Source organism: Protopterus annectens, chromosome 7.part0, assembly GCF_019279795.1.
Source record: "Protopterus annectens isolate FY-2018-M chromosome 7.part0, PAN1.0, whole genome shotgun sequence".
Classification (NCBI taxonomy): Eukaryota; Metazoa; Chordata; order Ceratodontiformes; family Protopteridae; genus Protopterus; species Protopterus annectens.
This window is the reverse complement of record NC_056739.1, coordinates 1393917061-1393933448: the sequence shown is the minus strand read 5'-3', so window position 1 is coordinate 1393933448 and position 16388 is coordinate 1393917061. Positions and strand designations below refer to the sequence as shown.

The following is a 16388-nucleotide window of genomic DNA, read 5'->3' as shown; positions in this document are numbered from 1 at the left end:
CTCACAAGCATACATGCAAGAGGAGGCACTTGGACTCCTCCAAGTTCCTAACCGAGGACACAGATTTAGACGATGGGGAGGGCTCCCCAAGATCACCTCCCGATAATGTCTACTTTGGAGACATCATTTAGATCCTGTGCTAATGGGGAGGTTGGTCTGCCCCAAGCCCACCTCTGATGAGTCTTTGTTTCTGGAGGCTTTTGGCATGGACCTGTCTACTTCCTAGGTGTCCCCTAACATGGATCCTTTAGTGGATTTGATCACCTTGCGGGTGTGAAAGGAACCAGATATCATGAAGCCGATCCCCAAGCACTCCAATAAGGTTTTAAGTCCCCCCATTGACAGGCCTTATTGGAACAAGGGCTCCCCAGTGGATGCCATGTTGGTAGCAGCAGCCACGAAGAGGAACTATCTCAGGAAAGTTCCTCAGTCCACCATCCTGACCGAGAGTCATGGATGATGGACCGCCTAGGGAAGCGGGTGTATGCTTCAGCTACCTTTTCGATCAGGGCACTGAATTACTTGGCCCATGTCACGAGACTCCAACGTGACCTAGTAAAGGAGCTGGAGGAGTCACCACCCAAGTCCATGTCGCAGGAGGACAAGGCTTCATTCTCTGCAAAAATGGCCACTCTGAAAGCGGTATCAAATATGTCCATGAGACTCCTCTCCCAATGCTATGGAAGGAGCGGCTAGGGTGGCTGGGTTCGGCATGTCCATGAGGTGTAATGCCTGGTTCAGGTTGTGCCAATTTACCAAACCCTTTAAGGCACCCTTTGCAATGCCCCTTATGACAGCTCGACTCATTTCAGTAAGACCATCAAGGAGACACTAGCCCAGAGTGAGAAGGATGGGAAGACACTGTCTGCCGTCGGGATCCGCTTCTCTAACCCTGAAAGGTCCTTTTCCTGGAACCAGAGAGGGCAAAAGAAGATATGGTTCCAGAAGTCTCAGTAGTCCCGGGACATTCAGGGCTCTTCTTCTTCTAGAGGCAGAAGGGGACAGAATGGATGGCGGCCCAGAGGCCAAGGGGGTCCATGAAACTTTGGGTCTCGAAAACCATTCTTGGACAGACCCAGGCAGCAACCCTGAGGGATTGCCTGGCTGCTCTACTATGGAGGCAGTTGGGGGACGATTGTCCTTGCACCCAACGGCATGGGAGTCCATAAGAACGGACCGCTGGGTGCTTCAGATCATATCTAGAGGATGCTCTGTCCCCTTTGTGAGCCCTCCCATATCTCCCAGACACCTCCCAGGTGTACCACCCATGCAAAGGGAGGCAGCAGCACAGGAAATTTCCAAAGTGCTAGAAAAACGAGCCATCAAAACCATCCCCCAGATCAGTCTGGATTGGGTTTCTACTCCAGGTTCTTTTTGGTGCCAAAGAAAATGGCAGACTTGAGGCTCACTCTGGACCTCTCTATCCTGAACCTGTCAGTTGCCAAAGAGAAGTTCAGGATGGTCACACTACAGTCCATCATGCCGTACCTGCAAGAAAGCAACTGGATGTCCTCATTAGAGCTCCAGGATTCTTACAATCACATAAAAATGCACAGAAGCTCCAGGATGTTCCTCTGCTTCTGGCTAGGGGCCGATCATTATCAATTTTGAGCCCTACCCTTTGGTCTCACCACAGCCCCCAGGGTGTTTACCAAAGTGATGGCAGTTGTAGCATCTCACCTGAGGCTTCAGGAGATTCAGGTCTATCCGTACCTGGACAATTTGGCTCCACGCTGCTCCCATCAGGCGTCTACTTTCCCAAACCAAGGATTCATTTCTGACACTTGCCCTGAGTTTGGGTATCACAATCAACACATCCAAATCTCTACTAGAGCCTGTACATGTAATAGACTACATTGGTGCCAGGATAGACACACTCCAGTGCAAAGTGTTCCTGACCTCGAAGAGAGTTCAAAACCTCAGGATGCATGTCTCCCTGATTTACCGTTCTCACCTCCCAACAGCAGAATCAATGTTGAGTGCCCTAGGCTCGATGGCAGCAACCATAACTCTTCTTCCCTGTGCTTGGCTACACATGCTGATTCTTCAGTGGACTCTGGCGGTTCAGTTTTCCCTGTTGGAATTACCACTAACCTATCCTATCCACCTAAGTCAAGTGAGTCGGTCGTCCCTCATATGGTGGATGAGCTCTCTGGACATTTTGGAGGGACAATCCTTTGTTCCAGCCCCAGCCCAAACCACAGTAACCACGGATGCCTCCCAACTCAGGTGGGGTGGGGCATTGTTTGGGCAGGTCAGTCCAAGCATAGCAACCAGCTTGCATATCAATGTCCTAGAGATAAGGGTGATCTTTCTAGCATTCCAGGCCCTTCATACTTTTCTTCCTCTGGGGATGATTGCCATTCAATCAGATGACATGCCAGTAGTCTGGTATATCAACAAACAGGGAGGGACCAGATCTTACCCCCTTTGTCGCGAGGCCATGAGAGTGTGGGAATGGGAGATCTCCACTGGACACATTCTTATCGCAATGCACATTCCAGGACAGTACAACATTCTAGCAGACAGGCTAATTCGGACTATTCTGATGCCTTACGAGTGGTCTCTGAATCTGTCAGTACCAGAACAGATCTTCAGCGAGTGGGGTCAACCTTGCTGCAATCTCTTCGCATCTCCTTCCAATGTGAAGTGCAGCAGGTTTTTCACTTTGAACCCCCTGCTGGGGGAGTCCCCCAGAGACAGTCTAGTTCATGCCTGGCCTCCCAGTCTTCTGTATGCTTACCTGCCAGTTCCTCTCATCCCAAGGTTTCTGCAGAAAGCCTGTCGACTGGGGAGCAAGGTGATCCTCATTGCCCCATTCTGGCCTTGCCAGGTATGGTTTCCATTCATTTGGTCTCACCTTCTGGCTCCACCTGGCTCCACCTTGGATCCTATATCCCATTCAGGATCTGATTTTACACCCATCAGGGGTGCCTCATCTGATTCTGGACAGCCTAAAGCTCATGGCTTGGCTGCTCCAGTTCCCGTGATTGCTAGGACTCCCGGACTTTCCTACTCAGTTAAATCTATTTTGGTTGATGCTCATAAGTCTTCAACCAGAAAGGTTTATCGCAGCAAGTGGAAACGTTTTTCTTTCTGGGCCTCTCAGAGGAGTTCAGATCCTTTCACGGCTCCTAATTCTGCTATCCTAATTTCCTAGCTGATATTTATCAGCATGGAGCTAGTTCTTCTACTGTCAAAGTTCAGTTGGCTGCCATTTCTCATTTTCATGTGGGTGAGAATTCTGCATTCTTGGCATCTTCTAGACTGTGTAAAGCCTTTATTAAAGGTACTTTTTTGCTATGCTCCCATGTCAAAGATCCTGTCCCCAGTGGACCTTACTATGGTTCTCCAAGCTCTGGTTGCCCCGCCTTTCGAGCCTGCCACAACTGCAGAGCAAAAATTTCTATCGTGGAAAACAGCTTTTCTGGTCACTATTACCTCTGCTAGAAGGGTTTTGGAATTACAGGTCTTATCCTTCAAATTTCTGTACATGATTTTTCATAAAGATAGAGTTTCCCTTTGAACCAGCCCATCTTTTCTTCCTAAGGTGGCATCACCAGTCAATATCAGTCAGACTATAAATTTGCCTGTGTTCTTTCCCAATTTTAAAAAACAGGATGGAATACAAGCTACACATGTTGGATGTTCATAGACAGTTACAATTCTATTTACACAGGACAAAAAATTTTTGTAAATCTGATCAATTGTTTGTTTTGTTCTATAGACCCTTTTTGGGCAAACCTATTTCCAAAGTCACTATAGCTAGATGGATTTCTTCATGCATCCTGCAGGTCTATAAGGACAAAGGCATGTCTCCTCCAGGTCACGTTAAAGCTCATTCCACTAGGTCCATGGCTACGTCTGCAGCTTTCTGGTCTAAAGTGTCTTTGGATGACATTTGCTCTGCAGCTACTTGGTCTTCATCTCATATGTTTATTTCTCATTACAAATTGGATTTGACTTCTAGAAGGAGAGCATCCTTTGGCTCCATGGTACAGATAAAGAAGCTATGTACTCACCATAACATTCCATCTGAGTAGTTGTACTTCATTTGTCTTCAACCGTCCCTCCCTCCTTCCCCTGGACCTTGGCACATGGGCTCGGATTCGATATGGATTCGTATTCACACAGGTTGACGAGTGTGTGTGTGTGTGTGTGTGTGTGTGTGTGTGTGTGTGTGTGTGTGTGTGTGTGTGTGTGTGTGTGTGTGTGTGTGTGTGTGTGTCTGTGTGTCTGTGCGTGCATGTTATACCTGGTTGTTACTGTTACTCAGGCTCAAACAAGAGCCTGAATTCTCTACCCATTCCACCACTTGTGATTCAGGGAGTTGAGTCCATAGCTCTCAACTGTCCAGATTTTCACAGAATATTTGGCTCATACTTTTGGTCTGTTCCTCTTAAAATTTATGGTTTTCTGTCAAATCAGTGCGAACTGAATTCAGTAAATAATGATAGCCCTTTAAGTTTCAGTCTTCCTATCTTTCTGGAAACACATGGTAACACAAAACACTTCATTCTAGCAGCTTTCTAAGATTATACAAGCAATATTTAAAACGTGCCCCTGGTTTACGGTCTTGTCCCCCCCCCCAAATAAATTTTGTCTTTTTCCAGATTTCTTGTGCTGTGAAGTTGAGAGATTTAGTTGAGTGTCAAGTGGATTTTACAAGGAGCAGAGAGCTTCAGGGGAAGATAAGTTCAGTGCTACTTATGTTAAGCTGTTTGCATTGTTAGTAGCACAACAGGTAGTATTCTTGCTTTTGGATGCAGAAGGCTGTGGGTTCTACGCCCACAGTATGTAGATGGATCGCTGATACTGTACAGGGTTGTACTTTAAAACAGAGTGGATTCTGCAGTCCTATGAACGTCCTCTTTGGAGGAGTTATCTAGTAACTATGTTTTGGTTATCAGTTTACCATCCATTCCCCATTGCAAAATTATTAGCTTATCATTTTTTTATTGTAGCATGCACAATTTATTCTTCAAGGGCAACAGGCACTTTATTTGTAGATGAAACAATGAAATATAAAGTTGTTTGATAGCAGCAACCTCTTCATTAGTTACAGATCCCTTTAATGTGGAATTATTTAGATGACTTACTTCTACAGAGATTTTGCATATTTACTGATAATGGTGGATTGTAATGACAGACGTTTGAGTGGCCTTTTATGGTTGTAATTTTCTGAAATGGGTAGTTTTATCATTATTGGTTTATACATTTTGTTTCATTGCTTACTAGAAGACTGTTCCAAACTACAAATTTAACACATATTTAAAAGTGGTGGTGATGCTGTATTATACAAGAAATATAATTTAATACAATCAGGTTAATACAACCAGGAAGGTGAATCAAAGAATGGATACATGTATGCTTTCTTACAGGATGCAGGAGATCAAAATAGGGGAAGAAACCAGTCGCCAATGGAGTCCCTCAGTGTTCGGTGCTGAGACTGTTTCTATTTGGCATATATATCTCAAAAGTAAAACAAAATACCAAAGGGCTTTGGCCGACTAAGTTTGAGATGACTGCAAGCTTGGAGCAGTTATTGAATCTTCAAATGACTTAACCATCATGCAGGAAGGTTTGTCCCAAACAATAACTGGTGCCAGAATCATGAATTGAAACTAAACTCCAAGAAATACATTGTATCCTTTGGGAAGTCATCTACTCCAGGTAACTTCCAAATTGACAATGCCCCCTGAGAGCTGTCCCAGTTGTTTGACATTTGGGAACTTGTGTGTACAGTGACACAACTTTTGACCAACGTGGTCAGAGTCATAAGAAAGTCTTTCTATATTGCACAGCTTATAAACAAATTGATTGTGACTAGATCTAAAGTTGTTATTGTCCCTGTTTACAAAGCTCTCATTAGGTCAATCATTTTGTATAATGCCCACTTTGGCATGTATCTGTCTAGACCCATGCAACAATTGGAATACCCACAGAGATACCTTACTAACAGGGTACAAGTCCTTGCATGGATTACCTCAAAGATTTATCACTATACTCAGTATCCTACAGAGTGCTTAGAGGTGACATGTCTGGCACACAAGGCATCCTCTGACCTAATACAGATGGACCTACTGAACATCAGCAAGTCAAATGGCATTAGAAATACTCAGTTCAGGTATCTAAACTGAATGTTGTGGAGAGATGGATATATACCACAGAAGCTACCACTGTTCCAGAACAGATTATCCATTCAAGTAAAACAAAGTTCATCCCTGTCTATATTCAAATGCAACTTGGACCTAAGGATAGGTAATAGAAAATGTATTCCAAGATTGTCCCTCATGCCACTAATGGATACAGGAAGTTCCTAAATGCTGCATCCCTTACATGGGTCCCCTCAAATTATCTATAGTATGATCACATTTATTCTCACTAGGGCTAATATACAATTATCAGCCATGGGATAGGTAAGACCAATCAGGAAATGTTAATTCAAGCAGCAAAAGGGAAATTGGCTAAGTTTAAAATTTCCTCTGAGTGAACCTATGCTGTGGTAGTAAATAGTTTTAAAAAATTGCCCTTTTTAGATCACTACGTACCCCTCTCACCCTCCGCCTCCCCTCCCCAGTCTTCAACAGCTTCTGGTGCTTCTGAGGTCACTTATGAGATCAAGATAGCCTCATGGGGTAAAGACAACCAAAAGGCCTTCTATAGGTATGTCCAAAACCTCAAAGGCAGCACACATCAATGTGCTGAACTGGTGGTAAATGGTGCCACTTTCACAGAGCAGAACAACATGGCAAATTTGCTGTCTGACAAATTCAGCTTGAACATCACTCCCTACTCCCTCTGCCTCCCTCCATGAAATACCTACTAGCATACCCCCCCACTATTAAGAGGGAACAGGTCCTGGCAGCTCTTGCTAAGGCCAAAAACACAACCTTGGTGGGCCCCAACACTATGCTGGGATTTCTCCTAAATAGCTGGAAAAATGACCTATCAGGACCACTTGAGTCACTTGTCAACCATATCCTCAAAACAGGCTTTGTACCATGAGAATGGAGGACTGCAACTATTATCCCACTTCACAAGGATAGACCATCAACCGACCATGGAAAGTACAGACTTATTAGTCTGACTACTCTAATATGCAAAGCCATGGAACAAATTATCATGGAAATGATCAACAAAGAGATAGGCAACCTTCAGATTCTGGATCCAATCTAGCTTGGCTTTGTCAAAGGAAGATTATGTTTACTAAACTTGGTGGAATTCCTTGAGAAGGTCACCAAGGCAATGGATGAGGGGGAAAACAATGCATACTGCCTACCTGGACCTGGGTAAAGCATTCCATACAATACACCACTCTGGTATAGTTGACAAACTCATTGAATTGGGCATAAACTCCTATATAGCTCACTGGATTGCCAGCTGGCTCACAAGCAGGACCCAGAAAATCAGGACTGGTGATTATACCTCTACTAACAGACTGTTCACTAGCAGGGTGCCTCAGGGCTCCATGCTGGCACTGCTCCTATTTGACATCTTGTTCTCGGAGGTAAAGGCTAATGTCAAGGGGTTTTGGCTGACCAAATTTGCATATGACTGCAAACTGGGAGCTATCATAGATTCCCCCCATGACACAAACATCTTACAAAAGGGTTGAACACAATCAAATGACTATTGCCAAAGTCACAGATTAAAACTCATTGCCAAGAAATGCATTATAATGCCTTTTGGGAAAACTGTCACCTAGGTTAATTACTCCATTGACACTCCTAAGAACTGATCCAGCAGTCAGGGATCTGGGAACATATGTAGACAGAAATCTGGCCTTTGACCAGCATGTGGCCAAGGTAGTAAGAAAATCATTCTATGTTATCCAGTTTATAAGTAAGGGCATGGCATCTGGATTCAAGGAAGTCAGAGTGCCACTGTATTTGGCTCATATCAGACCCATCATTGAGTATTATGCCCCCTTTGGAATGTATCTGATTAGACATATGCAACAGTTGGAATGCCCGCAAAGGTTCCTTACCAGGAAAATCCAAGGTATAAACATACTGTTCTATACTGATCACCTTAAAGCCCCGTCTCTATACACTGTCTCCTACAGGTTACTAAAAGGCAATCTATGCTTGGCATACAAGGCATGCTCAGATCCAGCTATGATGGACCTTTTGCACATCCACAAAATGAATAGCATCAGAACCACTAGATCCAAGGATTTAAATTTTGCTTGTGACATAAGTTAAGACATGTTGGTGGGACAGATATATGTCTCAGAGGATTGCCATGCTGTGGGGCAGGCTCCTCATCCATGTGAAGCAGAATCCATCTCTATCCTTATTTACACGTAACCTTGACCAATATATGTGAAATAGGAAACTCACCCCAGGTTAGGCCCCCATGTCTCTGATAGACAGAGGCAGACAGGATAGGTACCCTCGCACATAACCTTTATAAACTTCCTGACTAACATAACCCCTCTAAATAAAAGCCCATGATACATAGAAATACAATTAAGTTGGATTACACAGCTAGGCTTATAAAGGTTCATTTGCCTAGTATATAACTATGAACCTAAGAACTTATGTATTACAGTTACAGAAAAAAAGAAAAACCTGTGAGAGCATAAAATGTTTTACCAGCTTTCAAAGCCTTTGAAAGCTGGTAAAACACTTTAGAACTGTCAGACAGCAGACAGAAGCAAAGTGTTCCTCTGAAGAGCAAACTGTTTTAAATGCTGTTATGTACTTTGTTCTGCCAAACATTTTGTTTATAAATGTGGCAGAGTGAGGTATCTGTTACGCTTTAAAGCTGTTTTACTTTTTGACACTGTTCTTTGATGGTCAGCACCATCCACTGTTAAATCCATAGACTCCATTCTAACAGCCTTGATAACTGCTGGTTGTATGATTCCTATTTAAATGCTTACTGGTATATTTGCCTTGTGTGTCCTACACTTTAGTTATTAATCTTGCCCTACTGTGGCTTACAACCATTTCTGATGATAGCTTTCAGTTTTGTTTATTCTTATGATTTACCCTGTTAGTAATACCACAGTACTGTTTGTTCTTACTATGTTGCTTTGTATTCACTTAAGTTGCACCTAAAACAGACCACCCCCACTCCCATTCCCGGCATACTCAACTCATCAAAGCAAGTAAATGTTAAAATGATAGTGAGCTAGTAAATGTATGCATATACAAAAGTGACAATGACCTTAAAATCTTCTCAGATCAATAGCCTAGTAAATACCTATGAACATACGAAAATACATACACAGATAACTGTGAACATGTTTTCCATGCAGCATTCTTGGTTTATTATCTCGCATAATAAATGCAGTCATTCTGTGGCTGTTGTTAAATAAAAAAGATGTATTTCCGTTGTTCAAGACTTGTGGATTAGAATGCAACAATGAATGCATATGATAGAAACGGATGAAGTTTTAACATGAAGTATATCTTTACATGTAGTCCCAGCAAAATGCAAGCATCAGGATTACTCACAGGGAGGAAGGTCAGAAAAGGAAAATCAAAATGCTTGCACAAAACAACATACAGGATAAGCAACACTTTTTGTCAGTAAGGTAGACATACTAGAAGAAGCTACAATCTCCTGGCATAAGCTTAACAAGTACAGGATGAAACTATATCTGCAATATGACAAAAATCAGGAAAGAGCATTGTACAAATGGAAGAATATATATATATATATATATATATATATATATATATATATGTGTGTGTGTGTGTGTGTGTGTGTGTGTGTGCGTGTGTGTGTAGTCTGACCCTTTTGTTAGCATTGCTGGTCAGCAACATCTAAGATTTACATAAGAAACCAGTTCAACCTAATAAATAAATAAACCTGTAGTATGTGAACCCCTTGATTGTCAAAAATAAATATGACTATGTTTACAGAACTACAGACAGGAAGTACACTCAGTATGAGCTGTGTTCTATATAGCCAACACCTACCTTGTAATCCCTTTCTTCTTAAATCCAGCATTCCATTTTGCAGCATTTATTAAAGTGTTATGCTTTTTGTCTTTCTTATAAGTAGTATGACTTAGTCCAGAGGAAAGTCTTTGATTCTTGTGCATATTTGTTTCCTTACCAATTCATACAGTTCAGTGAGTCCAGACTGTTGTGCTTTGGATATCTGTGTTGTATTAATTGACAGAAAGAGCCACTTTATTGCCCTGTGTTTGTTTTGGGTAAAGGAATAAGTATCTGTCAAGATTCTGCATTCATTTGCTTGTAGTTGTTAAGTTTCTCATTAGATGGCCTGGCATGTCTGAAATCACTATTAGCAGAACATAAGAAATCTTACAAAAATGTGTGAAATTCCATTAAGCAGCTAGTGTGCCAGTGTTGTCTATGCGCTCATTATAAAACCACTTTCAAATATGGACAGTGTGAAACAAATCCAAGGGCATAGTAGTCGTAATGGAAAATAAGCACATTAATTCTTAACAGTGAACACTGGCCCTGTGCTGAACAGAAATAAAATACATGCTTCTGTTCTTTTTTTTTATTATTTAGATAATAGTCTATTTGTGGTGAGCACCAGTATGTGGAAACATTTTTTTTTCAGTCTGGTAAAAGTGCATTTTTTTGCATTGTTTTATTACGAAGACAGAAATCCTCTCAAGAAACAGGATTAACAGTTACTGAACCACATCTTGAGAGTGCTACTCTACTTTTTTTTTTACAATTTTTGTTGTATTTTACTGTTGTTTTTGTTTGTGGATGAAACAAGAAAACTGAAGTATGAATTCATCAGACCAGCATGTGTGTGTAATACATCTCCCCATTTAAAAAACTGCATCATCAACTAACAGCTTTATATTTTGTCAATGCAAAAAGAGATCCTTTGTATGTCTACCTGGTTGAGAAATACATATATAAGAATATGTGCATTTATGTGTGTGTTTGTGTGTGTGCATGTTTATCTATCTATCTATCTATCTATCTATCTATCTATCTATCTATCTATCTATCTATCTATCTATCTATCATCATCCCAAGCTTTTACTGATTTTACATGGGTTCAGGATGTTTTAATTGCCACCATCTCTCTTTTGATTTAGTGCCACTGTTCTGCCTTCTTTAACAGTCATTTCTCACTGTTGCAGTTCTTCTCATTCACTCAGTCCACCCATTTTTTGACTGCACATCCTCAACTCCTCTATTTTCTTTCTTTTTGCCAGAATCTGCTTTATGAAATCATCTTCTACTTCACTGCACAATGATGTAACTCAACTACTGCAGTCTAATCGCCTTCACCTTCTCTGCAATTGGGGCTACTGTGGCTGCAGCTCTGATGTCATTCCTTCATCTGTCCTACAATGTGCATCCCGCTACCTGTCTCAGCCTCTTCCTGTCTATCACTTCAAGCTTCCTTGGCTGCTCTGTCTTTACTGCCCAGATTTCTTTGCCATATAGAAGGACTGGTCACACAAATTTTTTGCATATCTTATTTTCAACTTTTTTGGCATTCTTCTGCTGCACACCTCATGCCCCCGGGACACTTTGCACCCACGGGCTGCACCACCAATGATTCTAGCTTTGACCTCCTCATTCATATCTCTCTTTTCCTGAACCACACCCCTCAGAGACTTGAAGTTGTTAAACTCTTTCACTATTTTCCAGTCTACATTTTCAGTTTCTTCTTATCTCCTGAATTGAAGTCATGACCACAACCTTGTCTGCACACAGTTTCATCCCATGAGTCTTCACATTTGCATTCCAGTGCCCTATCATTTGCTGTTTTTCCTGTTCACAGTCTGCTTATAGTATTGTCTGTCTACAGCTGCTTTGGGGACATGCACCCTTCAACTTGTTTATCAATATAATCCATTACAAAGGAGTATGCTCAAAGTGAAACCCTGAGTCCAAATACTGTTCATACTTCTGATGGTATATCAAAACTCACCATAACAAAATGCTGTAAACATCTGCTTTGGAATTCCATCACAGCAACTGGAAATAATATAATGTGCCTTAGGCGTGATACCTGATGAGCAAAATTACACATTCCCAGGCAGAACAAATTTTCCGGTTCAGTATCTGAAATGAAACACCTATCCGTGTTCTGGGTAAATATTTCTGGACAATCTGAAGATTCAGAAATCTCATCTGATGAATTTACCTTTGTAAGCCAGAGCTCCAACTGGTAGAGTGACTAACTGGTTCTTCAGTTTGTTTGTTCTTTAAAAGGTGTGATTTATTCCACCTGTACTATAAACTTTTTCAGTCTGTTGAGGTTGTGAAGTGCATAATCATACCAACAGTCACAAACTGGGGCTGATCTTGGATCTACCCAAACTGGACAAGTTTATCAAAATCTTCAAATTTAAGGAAGCAGCTGCTCTGGGTGCAAGTTGTCAGGGGTTGTGACTGGTAGATGCAGATCAGTTGGTAGTGAAGCATCAGCATTCATTTTCTGAATGCCAGAATGTAAACTGAATACTGGCAATGCATTCCCAATTAGGGTTGAAGTACTACTGCCTCCTTCAGAGCTCCATGTGTAGTACATTTGTATCAGTGGGTTTGCTACAATTATTTAGAAAGAAAAACATATTTTGCTCCTCAGTTTTTTCTGCTCCTCAACTTGGAGATGGAGAGGTTTGTTTTTTGCTCTACAACATAGCCTTGAAGGAGGGGCACCAGATCAGGGAGTCATAAAAGGTACACATAGCCATGGTTCTGCTAACACTAACTGCTTTGGGTCATTTGAACTACAATCCAGAAGGGGATAGTTTATTAAGGAAATTAGATTACCAATTGAAACATTCTGTAAGTCACTAAACTGAACCAGCTACATTTAAACATTAGGTGAGCAAATCGGAGAAAGGTGGAGGTCAAACTAATAAGCCATCTCTATCTGCAGCCCTGAAGTGATCACAACCAGCTTGAAAAGTTACACTTTATGACAACAGAAAGAATACAGAAGGGTGAATTCAGCCTAATATGTACTGGAATTTTAATGTAGCTGCACCAGAACAATGCATATATAGGCATGTGTAGATAATTTAAATTAACAATATTTTTTTTTTTTTTTTCTGTTGTTTTAATTTATTTTACTTAGAGATGTCAAAGTTCTAGCAGTTAGGCCTAACATAATATTTATAGAATGGCTACATGTATCATCTGGCAGCCAAATGCTTGGAACTAGAATCAGCAGACAGACTGCGGCAGTTTGAGGCTGAAGAAAAGGAGCAACAGATAGAATTAAAACCAGCAGAGAGACTGAGATGTCTGGAAGCCGAAGAAAATGAGAGGCAGAGGTAACATGAAAAGGAATTGCTGACTCTTCGCCAGGGTCATGGAAGTAATGGGGTAGGGAGTAACCGAACCCCAGAAGCAATAAAGGTCAGTAAATTTCTTCCACAATTTACAGAGGGCGATAATTTTAATAGTTTTATTCATATTTTGAAAGGGTATGTAAACAATATAATGTTGACCAAGGGCTCTGGGTATAGGTCCTGACCCACCTACTCCATGGCAAAGCTGTAACTGCTGCTTCTAAATTGTCTGATACTGATTGCTTAAATTATAATACAGTTAAAAAATGTTTATTGCACTGCTTTAAGTTAACATCTGAAGCTTATCAAAAAAAGATTTGTGAGCATAGACGAAAGGCAGATGAAAGTGTGTGTGATGATATTGCTGAATTAAGCACTTATTTTCATAAGTGGGTGAATGGGCATCAGGTCACCACTTATGAAGGGTTGAAAGACCTTTTGGTGAGGGAACAAGCCCTTAGCACTTCACCTGAGGATATGAGGATCTGGTTGGCAGATAAGGAATGCAACACCGCAGATGAGTTGGAGAAAAAAAGGAGACCTATAACTAGCAAGCAGGGCAATACTGCACAGGAAAGAGATACCCAGTGCTGCACATGGATATAAGGGAACCCATGGTGGGCAGCCTATACTGCCCCAACAGAGTCTGCCAGTAAGAGGAAAAGCCTCAAGAGTTAAATGTTTTAAATGTAACCAGTAGGGCCATGTGGCATATAGATGTCCATGGAGGCAATGTAGGGAACAAAAGGTAGGGGAGCCAGCAAGTGGGAATAACAGGATGCCAGTGGTAAGTTGTCTGGAGACAACAAGGGTACCAGACTACCACAAGAGGTTATATCCTATCTTAGTAGATGGGAAACTGGCCACTTCTAAGAGAGACACAGCTTCTGACCTAACCATTGTGAAGCCTGCAATGGTTAAAGAGGAGCATTACTTGCTTGGGCAGTCTACTCCAGTCAGAGCTTTAGGATGGACCCCCATTCCAAATACCTTTGGCTAGGGTTCACCTTGACTGGGAGGGTGGAAAAGGAAGAAAGCAAGTAAGTATGTTTAAGGATATCCCTGCAGATTTCCTGATAGGAAATTATTTTGATAATGCAGTACCTTGTGTGCATGCAGTTGCACTCAGTCAGGCTTGGAGACAGGAATGTGGGTCTGGCAGCCTAGGGGACCCATACAGACTGCACACTTAAAGCCAGGACAGATGAGGTGGCTACTTCAGGGAGAGAGCTACCCTGTAGCAGTGAGACTGAAGATGAGCCACAGCTGCTGGCGGGTATTGATGTTCCCTTGGACAGAGTGACTGCAAGGGCAGAGATGTGTAGTAGTACCCAGGCTGACAGTGAGGCACCAGTGTCAGAGGATACCAGACTTTCTGTGGAGGGAGAGCTGGGAAGGGTTACAAAGACAGAGTTGAGACAGGTTCAGCTCTCAGACCCTACACTACAAGGCTTGAGGGAGGTAGATAGGGAGGCGCCTGATTCTCAATGGTCCCCTGATGGAGGGCTAGAGGATGAGAGAATACAGTTGATAGTGCCCAGAGCCTATGATCTGGCACATCTAGCCATAGCCCATGACATTCCCTCTACAGGTCATATGGGCATAAAGCATACCAAGAGAAATATTATGCAGAACGTTTATTGGTCTGGGATTGCAAGGGATGTAACAGGGTACTGCAAGACCTGTGAGCAATGCCAAAAAGTAGGCAAGGCAGGAGTTTCAGAGGGTAGCTATGGATATTGTGGGGCCTCTGAGTACCCCGACTTCCACAGGGAAGAAGTATATCCTAGTGGTAGTAGATTATGCTATCAGATACCCTGAGGATGTAGCTCTGTCCTCCATCGAGGCAGAGAAGGTGGCAAATGCTTAGAACTTCTTGAATTGGTACTTAACAATATTTTCATTAGTTTTGACCGTAAATATTTCTTGCAGAAGAGAGGTATAGCTATGGGCTCACCTTGCGGAGGAGCCTATGCTAATACTGTAATGGTTTACTGGGAGAAGAATTTTGCATTTAATACTAAGTACAGGATTCATCTTAAAACCTGTCATAGGTTCCAAGATGACATAAGGATAATCTGAAATGGACCTATGGGTCTACTGGAAGAATTCCTATCATATATTAATACTACAACTACATTTTTAAAAGTCACATAAAATTGATACTGAACATATGGATTATTTGGATGTCCATTTATTTAAAGATTATACATGTAATAAATATGCTGCTAATATGTACAGGAAGCAAACATATTCCAACTCGTTCCTGCATTTTAGCAGCTCCCACCTGTATCATCAGAAAAAATCCGTCGTTAAAGCTCAGTTAGTAAGGGCGGCCCGAATGGTTTCTAGAATGGAAGACTTCATTCATGAACGCAATACATTACGACTAATGTTCATTCAACGAGCCTACCCAGTAGACCTACTAGATGATTTAGTTCAAGAAGTACAAAGTAAAAGAATGAGAGGTGTTTTTAAACCCATTTTAAGTAGTAACGATCAACTTATTAGTTTGGCAACAGAGGAAGAACGTTCCCTTTCTCCTATGCCAGATAGAAATGAGAATAATGTGGCACATGATACTGTCAAAACACAGACAGACTACACAAAAGCTTTAGATATTACTTTTAGTGTCGATCATAAGATGTTCTTCGTGTTTCACTGTTGCAGTCATCACACTTAGGGTTATATGCCTGCAGGTAGCCATCAGTCAACCCGAATATTAGAGTCTTGGGATTTCTGTGTCGGATGCTGTCACCTCTTCCATGACGTCAGGTCGTCAGGGGTATAAAACATACAGCCGACACCATTACATCAGCTCTTCTTGCCACATGGGAGCCTGAAGCAGAAGCAGTTCGCAAGTGCCGGTTGGCCACTACCTGAAATTTTCGTTTAGCAAGTTTCAAACCTGTAGTCTTCTAAAGCTAAGTACTCCATTGGGGATTATTTTTTCTTGCTCTAACCGATGTCAGAAAAAGTTAGCAATTGTCTTGCCTGTGGAAAGCAAATACCTCACAGAGATTTTCATTCTTACTGCCTCACCTGTTTAGGCCCAGACCACGATGTCCCTCTCTGTCTGTTTTGTGCCTTGTTTAACACCCAACCTATTCGTCGTCGGACT

The 16388-nt window shown here is 41.9% G+C and overlaps 1 protein-coding gene across 1 annotated transcript in view; it reads right to left on the bottom strand.

The window, feature by feature from the left end:
• CCHR7.PART0H3orf49 (chromosome chr7.part0 C3orf49 homolog) overlaps positions 1-15304 on the bottom strand; it is a 220296-nt gene extending 204992 nt beyond the window's left edge. The window contains exon 1 of the mRNA XM_044076403.1: positions 15225-15304. Coding sequence (XP_043932338.1) covers positions 15225-15304 — 80 coding nt within the window. The remainder of the gene's footprint in view (positions 1-15224) is intronic.
• Positions 15305-16388: the final 1084 nt, after the last annotated feature.